At 43.9% G+C, this 19104-nt stretch overlaps 1 protein-coding gene across 3 annotated transcripts in view; it reads right to left on the reverse strand.

The window, feature by feature from the left end:
* Positions 1 to 19104, reverse strand: part of DOP1B (DOP1 leucine zipper like protein B) — a 107411-nt gene that overhangs the window by 72217 nt on the left and 16090 nt on the right. For all 3 annotated transcript variants that reach the window (XM_077293893.1, XM_077293895.1, XM_077293894.1), the window contains exon 2: positions 11504 to 11665. In XM_077293893.1, the coding sequence (XP_077150008.1) occupies positions 11504 to 11641 (138 nt within the window). In that variant the 5' untranslated portion in view covers positions 11642 to 11665. The remainder of the gene's footprint in view (positions 1 to 11503; positions 11666 to 19104) is intronic.

Consider the following 19104-nt stretch of genomic DNA (forward strand, 5'->3'; position numbering starts at 1 on the left):
ACCGTGACGTCATGGCAGGTCCTTGTCGCATACCACCTTTGCCAGCGCTTGCATGAAACGGTCACCGGAGCGTCGAGAGGAGCAGGAAAGGCGGCGGAAGGTGAGTATATAATGATTTTTTTTTAATTATTATTATTTTTAACATTAGATCATTTTACTATTGACGCTGCATAGGCAGCATCAATAGTAAAAAGTTGGGGACACACAGGGTTAATAGCGGCGGTAACGGAGTGAGTTACCTGCGGCATAACGCGGTCCGTTACCGCTGGCATTAACCTTTTGTGAGCTGTGACTGCGGGGAGTATGGAGCGGGAACCGGGCACTGACTGCAGGGGGGTAGGGAGGGACTAAACGGACTGTGCCCGTCGCTGATTGGTCGCGGCAGCCATGACAGGCAGCTGGCGAGACCAATCAGCGACTTAATATCCGTGACAGAAAGAAGGGCAGACAGAAGGACAGACAGAAAGACGGAAGTGACCCTTAGACAATTATATAGTAGCTATATATTGTAAATTAAGCCTAAAATCATCGTCCAGGAGTTCTGTAATGAGGACCTATCCTTGGGGTCATCCATATCAGATCGATGGGGCCAACACTTTGCACCCCCAATATTCAGGGTACCCGAGAGCGATCAGTACACAGTGTACGCACCGGTCTGCGACTCATTACTGTACAGTTATCAGAGTAGTGTAATGAGCTGACAGCAAGCAGAGATCTTGAATTGATACATGCAGCAAACTGTATATAAGTTTACATTATTCACAGAACACCAGTTCCTTGCTGGGGTTCCCCTTTAATTCGTAAGACTGGCCATGGTACTGATAGCGGCTGCCCCCGTGTTCGGGTCGTGCAGGGAGCAATAATAACGCCATCCTGCGACAGCTGTCACATTAGTAATTACTAGATCCTTCCACATCCTGTTCAGTAATGTTTACTGACACACCCGCACTAGAGGATTGTGCACAGGAAAAACCCGCAGGCAAAGAAACAATACATGAAGAGGTTTGTGACCGGCGGAAAGTCACAGGGGCCTGCAGACTCATGCAAACCGTCCACGTACAGGTCATTCGGACCCCGACGGGGCGAATAACAAAGATGGGGCATGTTAAAAATCAACATGTCTGATCCTTCTATTCCTCCGGGTTGTGTTGACACACCAATGTACACTTTGATTTTCAGGCCATTATTTAGAGGGGTTCGCATGACTCGCATGGTGTATGGGCTGATACAAAAACAGTACAAGTAGTAATGTATTGCTTAGAAAAAGTTTTAAAAAATAGTTGAAAAATTACAGTTTTGGAAATACTTTTTTTTTTTTAAAAAGGGATTATCCGGTGAAATCAATTTTCACATATTCACAGGATGGGTGGTATGTTAATGATCGGTGGGGGTCCGACTGCTGTGAGCAGCGACGATCGGCAGAAAGGTGAATTTTTATCCTGGATGGGGAACTTATATACTGTTACAAAATGGATGTCTGACAGCAGCTCCATTAATTCTTTATGGCAGCCCGCTAGGCAATGAAAGGAGCGGCGGTCAGGGGCGTGCAACGTCGTTTCATCAAACTGAACAGTTCTGCCAATTGGTGCAGGTGAAGGCGGTCGGATACCAACTGTTTGATAAGTTATCACCTATCTGGCGGATTTCAGGTCTGGTCATTAATGGGTTAAGATGGAAAATTTCACATTTAGTCGTTTTTAGGTTATGTCAACATTCACTTCTGTAACTTCCCCGAGCGTTATGTTATCAGGCCACGTCATACCCACGGGATCTCATCCATGAAGTCATCCCATGATCATTAGTCGTGCCTATATATATTACTCATGGAGAAGAAATCCCACATTTTTGATGAGTTTTGCTTTTTTGGAGGAAGATATGAAGAGTTCCCGCTCCAAAAACTGCTCAAAAAAACATAGCCACTGAGCAGAACCTCTATGTTTTTGAGGAGGTTCGCATTTTTGAGGATGATTTGGAGAGTTTCCGCTCAGTTATTGCTCCAAAACCTCAAAAAAAAAAAAAAAAATTGTGTACATACCCATAGGGTTTCTGGTGAGGATTTTTCGGCAGGAAAAATGCTGTTGTACAATACGCACATTTTTTTGCAACATCTTTTGCACCATTTTTTTGAGCTACTTATTTGAATGGGTAAAAAGTGCAACAAAGACACTAAGATATTTGGCAGAGACACCACAGGGCTAAAAAAAAATAAAAATGTGTGCATGAGATTTCAGAAATATCATTGATTTTGTTGGTCCTGTACATTCTATAAAATAGGCGGCAAAAATGTGAACACACCCTTCTAAGTGAATCCACAGATTCCTAGCAGAAATGTATGTGACTGTTCGATTCATTTGTAAATTCCTTGCAGAAATCCACACACCCACTGCAGGAACAGCCCCATTTTAGGGCTCCTTCACACTTCAGTGTCTCCAGTACATGTGGTGACAGTTTTCACACGTACCGGAGACACCTACACAATTCAAGTTAATGGGTCTGTGCACATGTCAGTGTATTTTCACAGACCGTGAGCCCATGGGCAAAATACGCTGACGTCCGTTTTTTACAACAGTACAGGCCGCAAAAACGTCCCACAAAAGTGCACACTGATGACACATGGATGACATCCATGTGTCATCAGTGTGACACATACCGGTACCTGGGAATCAGCGGTACAGTTAGCGCTGTTCCCCGGCGCCGGGTGCTAAAGATAGCTAATATCATTCTCCCCTGCTTGCACTGTGATCAGGACTAGCAGGGGAGAATGTTGAGAGTTGTATTCAACTGCTAACTGCGAGAGCAGGTAGCGGCTGATAAGAGTATTCATCAGCTGCCCTACACCTGCGCTATAAATAAACAAAATAAAAAAACGGTGTGGGTTTGAATATATTATTGATAACCAGCCAGGCAAAACTGACAGCTGTGGGCTGCAACCCTCAGCTGTCAGCTTTAGCAAGGCTGGTTATCAAGAATAGAGCGGTCCTCCACACCACATTTTTAATTATTTAAATAAAATTAAAAAATGGTGTTGGGTCCTCCCTATTTTTTTTTTTACAACCAGCCTTGCTAAAGCAGAAAGCTGGGGGCTGGTATTCTCAGGCAGGTAAGGGGTCATGGATATTGTCCCCCCAAGCCTAAAATAGCAGCCTGCAGAAAAGCCACATCTAAAAAAAAGCTAACCTTTCAATGATTTTAAGCATTTAGGAAAACAAAGAGTCTCTCCAATTTGGATGCAGATAGTAAGCTGTAAAATATCTACAGTAATCAATGTCTGTGACTCAGGGCCGTCTGACCGGAAACACAGGAGTATGATTGCCGAACCTTCGTAAAGAATTCATTATCCTAAATTTAGATGAGTGTTCCAGTCACCAGATGAAATGGGCAGTTTTTGCTTTCTGCTCCTAGAGTAGTCAGATTTTTTTTTTTTTGTTAAATCAACCCTACGGTTTCAGAGTTATAGGCCTTTTTACTTAGTGCTATTTTTTTATTCTGTTTATCAAGCGGGTCGAGGCTCATTGTGTAATTATGCAGGTCAGTCTTAAGACACGCCCCCGAGGATCCCTCGAGACACGCCCCCGAGGATCCCTCGAGACACGCCCCCGAGGATCCCTCGAGCTACGCCCCTCTGAGTAAAGACCATACAAATTATCACTAAATAAAAAGCCTCATATCTCAGGAGACATTTTTACTCAGGGGAGGAGTAGGAGTCAAATAAGAGCAAAAGCTGGCCATTCTTGACCTGGTGACAAGTCCTCTTTAAGTGCTCCTGACAAATGGCCGCCCAGCTGATTCTTCACCATTTGTATGAGTGCCAAACTTCAGTAACATATTCAAGATGTTATTTGGGGGCAAACATCGGACCTTACCTTATATTTGTGAGTTCACGCCACTTTTCTTTTCATTTATTTCAGCCATATATAAAAAAAGTGAGTAAAATAAATATTTTTTTTTTTACATTTTGGGAAAAGTGTGGGATTCAAAATGTATGTGGGTGAAAAATTTTCTCTTTCTTTATTCACCATTAATTGAACATGGATAATCTCAGCCAGACTTAAAGGAATCAGAGATTTTTTGTTTTATAGGACGGCCCAAAAACCCCTAAAAACTATGGCCAGGTCCTCATTCCCCCTGCTATTGCTGACTCCCCATCCTCCTGGTCTGATGGACGGCTCCTCAGTGTCCCTCCTCCCAGCTGCTGCTGAGATCTCACACTGCTCAATACAAGCTGCAGCCGTCAGTCATGGTTGGAGGGCGGTCACTAAATACACTTTAGTGTATTCTATAGCTTACTCATTCTATAACTGGAATCATAAAATGCTCAATTTAGTATCAGTTGTTCCTAGCCATTCTGACATGTAAGTACACCAGCCTCATCAGGTCTAAGACATCCATTGATACCATCAATACAGTTTCTATTATCAAATTGTGTGACAGATCTTCATTACTGTGTAATCCCATGGACTAAAACAAAAATAAAAAAAAATAAGTGCACCCCTGTTTTAGAGGGTATGGTCCCCTTTTGAGCAAAACTTTTTGGAAGTTTCCAAGCCAAGATTTCCTAGACGAGGAGAACCCTAAAACAGGGGCAGGAGGAGTACTTCAGGATCACTGATCGAGTAGTGCCCTGAGAGACCGCCAATGTTCTGTACACCTTGTCCCCTACCTCCTAGAAGGCAGCAGTGGTAAAAACGGTCGCACATAGCTGATACGATCATACGACAAAAACACCGTGGAAATCAAGTGACGAGCATTATTCTACAAATATCACATGGCACCTGGAGCAAAATATGGTGACTTGAGCCTTGGACAACCCGACTTCTTAGGTCCTGTGCCAATTAGCGGATTCAGGTTTCCAGCGATCTGCTGCAAGTGTTGTATTTCCCTGCAGCGCCACCACAGGAGAAGCCAGGTATTACACACTGTCTATTCACATCACTGGCTTTGTCTGGACAGGTCGGGACCTCCACAAGGAGATGCTTTTTCCCTATGAGGGCTATTCTGAACTAATAAAACACTTATTAATATATAATATTAATTAACATGCAATCCAACAGAGATCCAGACAATTATGACGGGCTCTGCATATGGTGGTCAATCATTACAGGGGTTTTCCAGAGCTACGAAATTGAACAACTATTTGTAGGGTTTAGTGAGGGGGGTATGACTGTCAGCACCGCCAGCGATCTGCGGCAGTTCTCCAAGTACTGCATCCCCTTCATTACATACACGGCGCGGTCCTGTACTTTTTGTAGTCCAGAATAGCAAGGTGCCTCAGCTGCAGTACCAGGTATAGCCACTGTGGGAGGTATGGCGCTGTGCCTGGCTAAAGAAGAGGCTCTCTGCTGATCGCCGGGTGATCAGATCGCATCCAAAGTCCAAACCCACCAATTGGATATTTGTGAATTTACTCAAAAAAAAAGGTGCGAGAACAATGATATATTACAACCAGGTGTATGAAATCATAGAACGGCCATGTCAAACAGAATTTATATAATCTAAAAAAATGAAAACCTCACTGAGGTATCACAATCTGTGGATTTACATAGGACTGCAGCGAAGTGACGCATCCAGCTCTGCTACATTATTAGAATCAGCGGTGTAAGGTGTTACGAGCCGTACCAGGAGGATTTAGGTGCCCTGTACCAGTTCAGACCACAGCCAGGATGCAGCGGGCACCAGTCAGCCGTGCAGTGGGAGCTGGCACATGGGGCCCGAGCCTCTCCCCGATGCGTTCATGCACAGCCGCCAGCATCAATCTCTTTCCAGAAGAGAGGACAAACTGAGCAGTGAGTCAGCGAGTGAGAAAGTCCTGGAGGCCAAATCTAGTTATTCCCATCACTGGATCCGGGCAGATGCGGCTGCGCTCCTGGATGATGTGTGCTGGCGTCACATGCGGCCCACATACACTGGATCTAAAGAGATCTCACCATGTAAAGAGCCGCAGGCGAAGTCCAGAACACAAGAAGGACAGGACGACAGTCATTATTACAGAGATTTTCATTTTACTTTTTTATTTTTAATATGTTTTAATGCCACAACTTTTTTGGGGGCACTTATTTTTCCCCAAACTAAACTAGTTTTATTGGGGAAACTAGAATTGTTTGCATTTCTTTTCAAGCACCTACATTTGCAAGCTGTATGATTCTCCAGAGCTGCACTCACTATTCTGCTGGTGCAGTCACTGTGTACATACATTACATTACTGATCCTGAGTTACATCCTGTATTGTACTCCAGAGCTGCACTCACTATTCTGCTGGTGCAGTCACTGTGTACAGACATTACATTACTGATCCTGAGTTACATCCTGTATTGTACTCCAGAGCTGCACTCACTATTCTGCTGGTGCAGTCACTGTGTACATACATTACATTACTGATCCTGAGTTACATCCTGTATTATACCCCAGAGCTGCACTCACTATTCTGCTGGTGCAGTCACTGTGTACATACATTACATTACTGATCCTGAGTTACATCCTGTATTATACTCCAGAGCTGCACTCACAATTCTGCTGGTGCAGTCACTGTGTACATTACATTACATTACTGATCCTGAGTTACATCCTGTATTATACCCCAGAGCTGCACTCACTATTCTGCTGGTGCAGTCACTGTGTACATACATTACATTACTGATCCTGAGTTACATCCCGTATTATACTCCAGAGCTGCACTCACTATTCTTTTGGTGCAGTCACTGTGTACATACATTACCTTACTGATCCTGAGTTACATCCTGTATTATACCCCAGAGCTGCACTCACTATTCTGCTGGTGCAGTCACTGTGTACACACATTACTGATCCTGAGTTACCTCCTGTATTATACTCCAGAGCTGCACTCACTATTCTTTTGGTGCAGTCACTGTGTACATACATTACATTACTGAACCTGAGTTACATCCTGTATTATACCCCAGAGCTGCACTCACTATTCTGCTGGTACAGTCACTGTGTACATACATTACATTACTGATCCTGAGTTACCTCCTGTATTATACTCCAGAGCTGCACTCACTATTATGCTGGTGCAGTCACTGTGTACATACATTACATTACTGATCCTGAGTTACATCCTGTATTATACTCCAGAGCTGCACTCACTATTATGCTGGTGCAGTCACTGTGTACATACATTACATTACTGATCCTGAGTTACATCCTGTATTATACTCCAGAGCTGCACTCACTATTCTGCTGGTGCAGTCACTGTGTACATACATTACATTACTGATCCTGAGTTACATCCTGTATTATACCCCAGAGCTGCACTCACTATTCTGCTGGCGCAGTCACTGTGTACATACATTACATTACTTATCCTGAGTTACATCCTGTATTATACCCCAGAGCTGCACTCACTATTCTGCTGGTGCAGTCACTGTGTACATACAGTACATTACTTATCCTGAGTTACATCCTGTATTATACCCCAGAGCTGCATTCACTATTCTGCTGGTGCAGTCACTGTGTACATACATTACTGATCCTGAGTTACCTCCTGTATTATACCCCAGAGCTGCACTCACTATTCTGCTGGTGCAGTCACTGTGTACATACATTACATTACTGATCCTGAGTTACATCCTGTATTATACCCCAGAGCTGCACTCACTATTCTGCTGGTGCAGTCACTGTGTACATACATTACATTACTGATCCTGAGTTACTTCCTGTATTATACTCCAGAGCTGCACTCACTATTCTGCTGGTGCAGTCACTGTGTACATACATTACATTACTGATCCTGAGTTACTTCCTGTATTATACCCCAGAGCTGCACTCACTATTCTGCTGGTGCAGTCACTGTGTACATACATTACATTACTGATCCTGAGTTACTTCCTGTATTATACCCCAGAGCTGCACTCACTATTCTGCTGGTGCAGTCACTGTGTACATACATTACATTACTGATCCTGAGTTACTTCCTGTATTATACCCCAGAGCTGCACTCACTATTCTGCTGGTGCAGTCACTGTGTACATACATTACATTACTGATCCTGAGTTACATCCTGTATTATACCCCAGAGCTGCACTCACTATTCTGCTGGTGCAGTCACTGTGTACATACATTACATTACTGATCCTGAGTTACTTCCTGTATTATACCCCAGAGCTGCACTCACTATTCTGCTGGTGCAGTCACTGTGTACATACATTACATTACTGATCCTGAGTTACTTCCTGTATTATACCCCAGAGCTGCACTCACTATTCTGCTGGTGCAGTCACTGTGTACATACATTACATTACTGATCCTGAGTTACATCCTGTATTATACCCCAGAGCTGCACTCACTATTCTGCTGGTGCAGTCACTGTGTACATACATTACATTACTGATCCTGAGTTACATCCTGTATTATACCCCAGAGCTGCACTCACTATTCTGCTGGTGCAGTCACTGTGTACATACATTACATTACTGATCCTGAGTTACTTCCTGTATTATACCCCAGAGCTGCACTCACTATTCTGCTGGTGCAGTCACTGTGTACATACATTACATTACTGATCCTGAGTTACTTCCTGTATTATACCCCAGAGCTGCACTCACTATTCTGCTGGTGCAGTCACTGTGTACATACATTACATTACTGATCCTGAGTTACATCCTGTATTATACCCCAGAGCTGCACTCACTATTCTGCTGGTGCAGTCACTGTGTACATACATTACATTACTGATCCTGAGTTACTTCCTGTATTATACCCCAGAGCTGCACTCACTATTCTGCTGGTGCAGTCACTGTGTACATACATTACATTACTGATCCTGAGTTACATCCTGTATTATACCCCAGAGCTGCACTCACTATTCTGCTGGTGCAGTCACTGTGTACATACATTACATTACTGATCCTGAGTTACTTCCTGTATTATACCCCAGAGCTGCACTCACTATTCTGCTGGTGCAGTCACTGTGTACATACATTACATTACTGATCCTGAGTTACTTCCTGTATTATACCCCAGAGCTGCACTCACTATTCTGCTGGTGCAGTCACTGTGTACATACATTACATTACTGATCCTGAGTTACATCCTGTATTATACCCCAGAGCTGCACTCACTATTCTGCTGGTGCAGTCACTGTGTACATACATTACATTACTGATCCTGAGTTACATCCTGTATTATACCCCAGAGCTGCACTCACTATTCTGCTGGTGCAGTCACTGTGTACATACATTACATTACTGATCCTGAGTTACATCCTGTATTATACCCCAGAGCTGCACTCACTATTCTGCTGGTGCAGTCACTGTGTACATACATTACATTACTGATCCTGAGTTACTTCCTGTATTATACCCCAGAGCTGCACTCACTATTCTGCTGGCACACACACAGGATGATAATATGCTTTGCCTTCATCAGATTACAGGGAATATTGTGAACGGCTCCAGCATTTAATCTCATTTTCAGTCTCGTGTGTTCTTGGCACATTGGATTTAGACTCTACCATGAGGTTCTGCCCTGATGAAATATTGATAACGGGACAATGGAAGGGGAGCAGGAGAAGTGATGGTTCATGAAGTCAAAATTTGCAGAAGTTTGTAATTCTGCATCAATATATGCTAAAGGTTTTACCAGCGTTTTTTTTTGTTTTACATAGGACAGATTTACAATAAAGCAGGCAGTCCTAGGTAAAAAGCATGGATGTAGACATTAACCATTTATTATTAGGAAAAGTCGTACATGTCAGGAGGGAGCAGAGCAGGATAGAAATGTGTCATTTAGGCGCGGTGCGAAGCGTTAGGTTAGGGCCACACGCCGCCGTCACTCCACCTAATTATTGTTATTGTGACTCGCTGCCTCGGGTTGGTGTAAAATTGCAGGATTGTGATCGCAGCTCGTAATCTTACGTGAAATCACAGCATACATTTACATATGATGCATATTAATGAGACTAAATGGGGGGGGGGACAAACCCTACACAAGGAATCACATAGGTCAGAGATCATAGAAACAACAGCTTACACAGCGGCCATGGTTCGGCTTTGGCCACTGATCATGTTGCTACTCCGCCAATACGGCGCTCCCAGAGGAAGCCTGTGACAGCCGCCATACGGCGGTAACCCGTCTGTGCAGAGACGATGGAAGGGGTCAGAGCAAACGGCTGGAAACACAAACAGCGCGAGCAGGAAGTGACAGCGAGCAAACAGGATCCCGAAAGGCGCCACCACATTTTTACAGGACGTTTTCCCCTCCGACACTAATTACTGCGGAGCCCGAATATGCAGGAGGCACCGGGCCCAGAAGTCCTGGCACAGCGAGCCCTGACTGATACATCTGACTTATACGGAAGGAAGAGCCCAGGTAGAATTGTAAGAGACTGGCTAACAATGCATCAGTTACACAGGGCTCCAACCTCTGGATGTAAACGGGCAGCAATCATTTCCAAAACACAACGTAGATCAGAAAGTAGGACATCGGCGTTCATTATGCTTTGCTTAAAGAGGACCAGTCACCAAGTTCCAACTGTCCAGATTTTGCTGCTACCTCATTCCTGTCGCTCCCCTGACTGTTACAATTTTTTACTTTTTTAATCTGACATACGATTCCAGAGATAAGGGCCTTTTTATGTAGTACAAATGTTAGCGCTAAAGGGGGTGTGGCTGAGCGAGTTCCTTGGGGGCGTGTCTTTAGGCCACTCTACATTATCACACCGTAAGCCACACCCACATGGAAAAGAAATCACTAAATAAAAATGACCAAATCTCTGGAAAAGAACAAAAACGGGACACTTATGGAGGAGGGGAACAAGGCCACCAGTGAAAACAGAAAGATGACAAAGAAAAATGTATATTTTTTTTTATATCATCTTAAATATCTCCGATTGCTGTCACTGAATGGGAACATTTTTTTCTCCCCTATAACCATTACTTTGTATGCTGTATAATATTTATTGAATAGAGACATCATTAGGCGATGTAGTACGATGGACGTATTGTAATAGACAAAATCTTCTAAAATAAAACCGCGGCACCGGGTAAGGACAGATTTGGCGGCGGTTTTGGAAAAGCAATGCAGAGGCCATTTAAAAATCATGTTTCCGTCACGTTTAATGGTCACATGACCAAATCATGAATGGCCGTCAGAGCGCAAGATTTCTATATGCCAAGTGTTCATAGGGAGTCTGAGACAAGCCCACTCCTGCGGGATCAATCAGGAGCTGGTCCACCATTGGCCAGTGGAGAGAGGGGCGTGTCCCTGACTTCCGGGAAGTCTCAGACTGTGCTGATCATGCTGTGTCATGGAAGAACAGGGGCAGAATCACAGACGAGGTGGGCCTTAAAGTGACTACACGTTTGCCATAAATAAGTCAAATTTTCAATTCTTGACTGGAGGGTCACTTTAAGAAGATCGGCTTAAAATAATCCACCTGAGAACGGCGGTCAAGTGGGGGTCGAAGGACACTCGTATACAATCGAAAAGTGGCGCCAATGACGAAACCCAGTCTCGGTATACAGATACGATGTCCCGCCCCATTTCTTACCTTATTGAGCTTCCCCAGGGATGAGATAAGATCGGCCCACTCGGTGGAGGACTCAAAGTTTCGTAACGCCTTCTCGATGATGGAGGAATAATTCCTGTACCGGTAATCTCCCAGCAGCTCTTGCTCTTCGGGGTCCATTTTTCATCTTTTCTGGAGGATGCCCTACAACACAGATACAAGGTGAGGCCGGCCTCCAACAAAACAACCAATCCAAGTTTGCATACATATATCAGGGCAGCCATTATTATCATAGGCTAGCCAATGGTCAGCGACAAGTCACAATGCCCCGTAATGGGTACGCAGCTCATCGGCTGTACTGTGCCCCCCATAAAACTGAGTGGGGAGAGTCGTAGATGTACGCAGCCTCTTCTACATTCCTTAAATGGATAAAAAATGAAGCAACTTTGCAAAAAAATTTTGTTTCGTGTCACCATGGTAACAGACTACAAACTACGTAGTCTGATCCTGCAGTCATGATTTTTTTCTGCTTAGCAGGAATATGATGTTAGAAAGCACGACTACAGGATCTACGTAAGGTTCAGCTGTAGTCTGTTACCAAGGAGATACATAGTCACCGTAGGAGCTGTATACACAGAACGGTAGGACGTTTTTCATTAAAACCTTTTGGAAAGTTGCTTCAGTTTTCGTTTTAGGACACTTGAAAAAACAATTTGGACATGCCTATCATTCATGAATTTAGGGATTTTCTTGCAGATGTAAAGAATAGTCAGAAACGGCAATAAATGGCCATCTTTAAGTTTTTCTACCAAGTGTTAAGCAAAACAGTTCAATATAAAAAGAAACATCACTTCACGAATTTTTTGATGGACCATTTTTATTATTTCATGGTTCTTTTGGTCATTTCCCATTGGAACAAATGTTTCAAGCTCCACCCCTATTTAAGTCATGTGATCTGTCATCTGAGATCCCATAATGCACTGCTTCGGATATAAATATGGATATGTTACGTCATGGCAGCAGATACACAGCAGCCGAGCGAAAAGGGCCCACAGGTATGGGCAACATTTCGCATAGATTTATATAATTATTTTAAGCAAAAATAGTAATGGAATAAAATATATACATATACCGTATATATATATATATATATATATATATATATATATATATATATATATATATATATATATATATATATATATATATATATATAAAATCATTTTTAACCTATATTTAATATTGTAAAATTATTCTAATATTTTAGTCATAAGATTATCAGCGTTTCTAGGGTATGTGTACATTTTTTTTTTTTTTGGTGGGTTCCTTCCGCCTTGAATCCACCTAGAAAGGTGCCAATAATGAATAAAGTTAAAGAATCTTGGGAGCAAAACCCTGTTTAAAATAGAAATGTAAAATAAATATTTTGTCTATTATTTTTTTTATTAAGCCAAACAAAATGTTAAAAAAAGTGAAGGAAGCACAGAAAAATGCAAGTATGTATTTGGAAAAAAAAAAAAAAGAAAAAGCGGAGCTTTTAGAAAATGTTCACACAAAGATTTATTTATGTGGATTTTGTGGATATAAAAAATCATTTGTAATACAAAAAAAAAATACGGCACCTTCCCTCTAAGTCTTGGTGAAAAAAAAAAAAGGACCTCGAGGATCTTTTGATGAGTTTCTAGCAGTAAACCACATCACTGTCCATACAGCACTTTTTTTTTTTTTTTTTTTTTTTTTTACAAAAGCTTTAAAGTCCACTAGGTGGGGAAACAAAAAAAAACTGTGACCTCATTTTACGGAGGCAGAATCCTTGTGAAAGCTGCACAAAACTTGACACTGAAGTCAAAAGTCTACAAAAAAAGTGGAATAAAAACTGCATCAACAGTAATAATAATATCAGCAAATGCCTCCAATTAGAAAGGTAGTATAATAGTTCTTCTAATTAGCTATGTAGGGCATTGCAGTAACTTAGACTTGTAGATTGTGAGCCCTCGCGGGCAGGGTCCTCTCTCCTCTTGTACCAGTTATGACTTGTATTGTTTAAGATTATTGTACCTGTTTTTATTATGTATACCCCTCCTCACTTGTAAAGCGCCATGGAAAAAATGGCGTTATAATAATAAATAATAATAATAATAATAATATCCATAGTTACGACCACTAACAAATAACTGTCATTATATGAGTGGTCGTAACTGTGGATATTATTATTATTATTATTACTACTACGGTATTTATTTATTTCTATAAAACCATTGATTCCATGGTGCTGTACATGAGAAGGGGTTACGTACAAATTACAGATATCACTTACAGTAAACAAACAATTACAGACTGATACAGAGGGGCGAGGACCCTGCCCTTGTGGGCTTACAATCTACAGGATTATGGGGAAGGAGACAGTAGGTTGGGGGTTGCAGGAGCTCCGGTGTTGGTGAGGCGGTAGCTCCGGTAGTGGTGAGGAGGCAACGGGGTCAGTGCAGGCTGTAGGCTTTCCTGAAGAGATGGGTTTTCAGGTTCCGCCTGAAGGATTCGAATGTGGTTGATAGTCGGACTTGTTGGGGCAAAGAATTCCAGAGGATGGGGGATATTCAGGAGAAGTCTTGGAGGCAGATGGATGAGGAGCGAATAAGTGTGGAGGAGAGAAGGAGGTCTTGGGAGGACCGGAGATTACGTGAGGGGAGATATCGGGAGATTAGTTCAGAGATATATGGAGGAGACAGGTTATGGATGGCTTTGTAGGTCAGTATTAGTAATTTGAACTGGATACGCTGAGGGAATGGGTGCCAGTGAAGGGATTTGCAGAGGGGGGAAGCGGAGAAGTAATGAGGAGAGAGATTAATTAGTCGGGCAGCAGAGTTAAGGATGGACTGGAGAGGTGCAAGGGTTAGCAGGGAGGCCACAGAAAAGGATGTTGCAGTAGTCAATGCGGGAGATGATGAGGGCATGCACAAGCATTTTAGTAGATTGACGGTTGAGGAAAGGATGGATTCTGGAGATATTTTTGAGCTGGAGGCGACAGGAGGGGGACAGAGCTTGGATGTGCAGTTTGAAGGACAGGGCAGAGTCGAAGGTTACTCTGAGGCAGCGGACTTCCGGTACAGGGGAAGCGTGATGTCGTTAATTGCGATAGGTCAGGTAAGGAAAATCTATGAGATGGAGGAAAGATGATGAGTTCAGATTTGTCCACATTGAGTTTGAGGAAGAGAGAGGAGAAGAAGGAGGATATGGCTGATAGACACTCCGGGATTCTGGACTGCAGAGCGGTGACGTCTGGGCCAGAGAGGTAGATCTGAGTGTCATCAGCATAGAGGTGGTACTGGAATCCATGGGACTTTAGGAGTTGTCCCAGGCCAAGTGTATAGATTGAGAAGAGTAGGGGTTCTACACCAGAGCCTTGGGGTACTCCAACAAAGAGTGTGGGATGAGGAGGTAGTGTGGGAGTGGGAGACGCTGAATGTGCGGTTGGAGTGGTATGAGGAGATCCAGGATAGGGTGAGGTCTTTGATGCCAAAGGAGGAAAGGATCTGTAGTAGGAGGCAGTGGTCAACTGTGTCGAAAGCAGAGGACAGGTCTAGAAGGAGGAGTACAGAGTATTGTCCATTAGCTTTGGCAGTAAGTAGGTCGTTAGTGATTTTGGTCAGGGCTGTCTCAGTTGAGAGATGGGGGCGGAAACCAGATTGTAGATTGTCAAAGAGCAAGTTAGATGAGAGGTGGGAGGAAAGTTCAGCGTGGACATGTTGCTCCAGGAGTTTGGAAGTGAATGGGAGCAGCAATATTGGGCGATAGCTGGACATAGCAGTTGGATCGAGGGTTGGCTTTTTAAGGATAGGCGTGATTGTGGCATGTTTGAAAGCAGAAGGGAAGGTTCCAGAAGTTGGTGATAGGTTGTGAGGTGAGTTAGGGATGGGATAAGTGTGGTGGTGAGGTTGGGGAGGAGGTGGGATGGGGTCGAGCGCACAGGTGGTGAGGTGCGATTTGGAGAGGAGACAATTAAGCCCCCTTCAGTGATCTTGGAGAGGGAGGTTATGGGTTTGAGCATTGGTCTGGTATACAAAGGGGTTGTGGTGGTTGAACAATAAACACTTGCCTTGTCTGGTTGATCTTATTTTTAAAGTGTGTGGCAAAGTCCTCAGCAGAGATGAGGGAGGTTGAGGGGGCAGTGGGGAAGGAGGAGGGAGTTAAAGGTTTTGAATAACTGTTTGGGGTTGTAGGATAGGGAAGATACGAGGGTTGTGAAGTAGGCCTGTTTAGCAGAGGTGAGAGCAGATTTGAAAGTGAGTGTTGCTTGTTTGAATACAGTGAAGTCATTTTGCGAATGTGTTTTCTTCCAACGCCGCTCCGCAACCCTGGACACTTGCCGGAGCTTTTAAGTGGTGCTATTGTGCCAAGGTTGTCTACTGATACGTTGCACTCTGCCATGGACGAGAGGGGCAACCATGTCAGCAGCTGATGCAAGAGTGGAATTGTAGAAAGCAGCGGCACTGTCTGTGTCGTGGAATGAGGATATGGATGCCAGTGGTAGGATGGAGTCAGAGTGTGTGGGTGTCTAGGTGTGCAAGGTTTCTGTGGGGGTGCGCATGTTGCTGGACATGGGTGACCGATGAGGAGGACAGGGATGAGGTGAGCAGATGGTGGTCGGATAGAGGGAGAGGGGAGGTGGTGAATTTAGATAGAGAGCAGAGACGGGTGAATACCAGGTCTAATGTATGTCTGTCTGTGTGCGTGGCTGCGGAGGACCACTGAGTAAGTCCAAAGGATGAGGTAAGGGACAGAAGTTTGGAGACTGAAGGGTATCAATGGGAATGTTGAAGTCACCCATGATGATGGTGGGAATGTCAGCAGAGAGAAAGTGAAGACGCCAGGAGGAGAATTGGTCAATAAAGGCAGTGGTCGGGCCCGGAGGTCGGTATATGACGGCCACTTGGATGTTAGAGGGAGAGTAGATGCGGACAGCGTGGACTTCAAAAGAGGGGAGGATAAGGGAGGGAAGAGGTGGGATTGGGTTAAAGGTGCAGTTTGAAGAAAGGAGAAGTCCCACTCCTCCACCATGTCTGTTGCCGGGGTGAGGGGTGTGGGTGAAGTGGAGGCCTCCGTAACACAGCGCAGCAGGGGAGGCGGTGTCAGAGGGTGTTAGCCATGTTTCTGTGAGGCCGAGGAAGGCAAGATTGTGAGAGAAAAAGGTTGTGAATCACATGAAGCTTATTGCAGATTGAGCGGGAAACCAGAGTGCTCCAGAGAGGGATCAGGGGGGTGGGAGTCAGGGGCACGGGTTTTATGTTGGAAAGATTGCGGAAGTTTGTATTAGATAGGGAGCGATAGGAGGGGGTAGTAATGGGAGGTGTGAGCTGTGGGGTTCCAGGGTTGGGAGATATGTCTCCAGCAGTGAGGAGAAGCAGTGAAAGGGAGAGCACGTGTGATAAAGAGTGGGCGGCTTGTTTTATGTTTTCTTAGGACAGATTTAAGGTTGAGGAGCAGGTCAGCAGAGGAGGACAGGTGGGGAGGTAAGAGGGAAGGGGAGATGATTATTAGGTTAGAGGGTGCTGGGGTTTGTTAGATCGGGGATCTGCGAGAGCGGGGACGTTAACGCGACCCCTAGCGCGGCCCTTAAATAAACATTGCGTTAGCGCAATCCGCTAGCGCTAAACGGATTGCCCTAACGCAATGTGAACCTAGCCTAAGTAATACAATGCAACAAATGAATTTAGCAAACATTCAGCAGGTACATTAAAGGCAATGTTGCTGGATGATAAGCAGCAGATAACAGCAAGCAGAGATGCCTAACCTACTGCAATGCCCTGCACATGGGGTAATCAACATAGCTAATCAGAAGAACAATACTACATTTGTATTTGGAGGTATTTGCTAATATTGTTATTATTACAACTAATATTGTTATTATTACAACTATTTATACGTACAAATCAAGCAACGTCTGGCCACTTTATTTTATATATATATATTTTTAAGGAAAAAAATAATAATTGGAAAAAAAATGTGTACACCACAAAAATGCTGCATGTGAAACCACCCTTATTCATTTGCTGGATGACTCCTCGAACTACAATTCCCAGGATGCTGGACGCTGCAGATAACAGAACACAGTCGCTCACGTAGTAATTACTGGAGACTAATTCCGGGCCGCAGGATGTAAAGTCCTAATCCCTAATCTACACAGATGAAACGGACTTTGACATTTATTACATCGGTAATTACTTTTACTGACACAGAAGTGACTGACTAATACGGTGATCGGCATAACCTCCGTATGATTATTGTGTATATGTCACAGGAAGTGTTGTCATAGGGACATAAAAGCATTAAAATATTAATTTTCTGCAATGACAGAGCAGCTAAATATATTTTTTACATTGTTAAAGTACATTAAAAAGCCGTTTAATACTAATTCTGTTAACAGGAATAAAGATGGGGTCCGTACCGAGCACCTACTGTTTGGGCATGGACCCCGAATACGGACTTCAGCTGTGACAGGAGGTAAAAAGTTTACCTCCGGTCACTGTAGTCATCTCATGGGACTACTACTCCCATCAGCCTATGCCTGCTGCCACAAATAACAGAAAGAGAAGGCGGCAGCTGATGGGAGTATTCATCAGCCGGCGATTGAGCTATAAATAAATAATTTAAAAAAAATAAACAGCATGGGGTCCCCTCTGTTCTTAATAACCAGCCTTGCTAAAGTTGACAGCTGAGGGATGAAGCCCCCAGCTGTCAGTTTTGCCTGGCTGGTTATCAAAAAATGCAGGGGAGCCCACACCATTTTTTTTTATTATTTATTTATAGTGCAGGTGCCGGCTGATGAATACTCCCATCAGCCGCCGCCTGCTCTTTCTACAGTATTAGCGGCAGCAGGCGTAGGCTGATGGGAGTAGTAGTCCCATCAGATGACGCCAGTGACTGGAGGTAAACTTTTTACCTCCATCACAGCTGCCGGCTTACAGTGTGGGAACCGCGACTCTCTGTCCGGCGGTAACGATCTTACCGCCGATCAGAGGCAGTGTTTGCCGTGCTGTCATGAACATAACAGTGTGGCTAACACTGGATATTCGGGCCCCCCATTCCAGTGAATGGGGTCCAGGTTCAGGTACCGTTCTGGAAACCAAACTTTATTTTAACAGTTTGGCCAAACCCGACCATCCAGGGGTTCTCCAATCACTAAACAGGAAGAGTTGTCATAGGGGCGTGGAGACATTTAACTCAGCATTTTAAGAGCAGACAATACACTTTATATGTGTATAACACAACGTCTGCAGCTTCTTACAGCTCTTTTCATCATTTTTTACTAGTGACAGGAATGTTTGTCATAGGGCCAGCTCACATGTTCCTTATATTTATATTTTCCACATCTTACAGGTGAAGCTCAAACAGAGGAGAGCCGGGACACAAATATTTACACACATCCTATTCAATGATAGCAAACTTTAAAAACCACACATAGCAGCAGAAGCTCAGCTCTGCGCAGTAGGAATGTGCAGGGACATAATGCAGAGCGTTCGTCATTGGAAACCGCCGCAGATCGATTATATGCATGACATTCCAGCACGTACAATGCCGCATTGTCCAAAATAATCACCATTAGAAATGGGGTATGGAGCAGCCCTCGTGTGTCAGGAGAAACTGGG

This window comes from Ranitomeya variabilis, chromosome 3, assembly GCF_051348905.1.
Source record: "Ranitomeya variabilis isolate aRanVar5 chromosome 3, aRanVar5.hap1, whole genome shotgun sequence".
Classification (NCBI taxonomy): Eukaryota; Metazoa; Chordata; class Amphibia; order Anura; family Dendrobatidae; genus Ranitomeya; species Ranitomeya variabilis.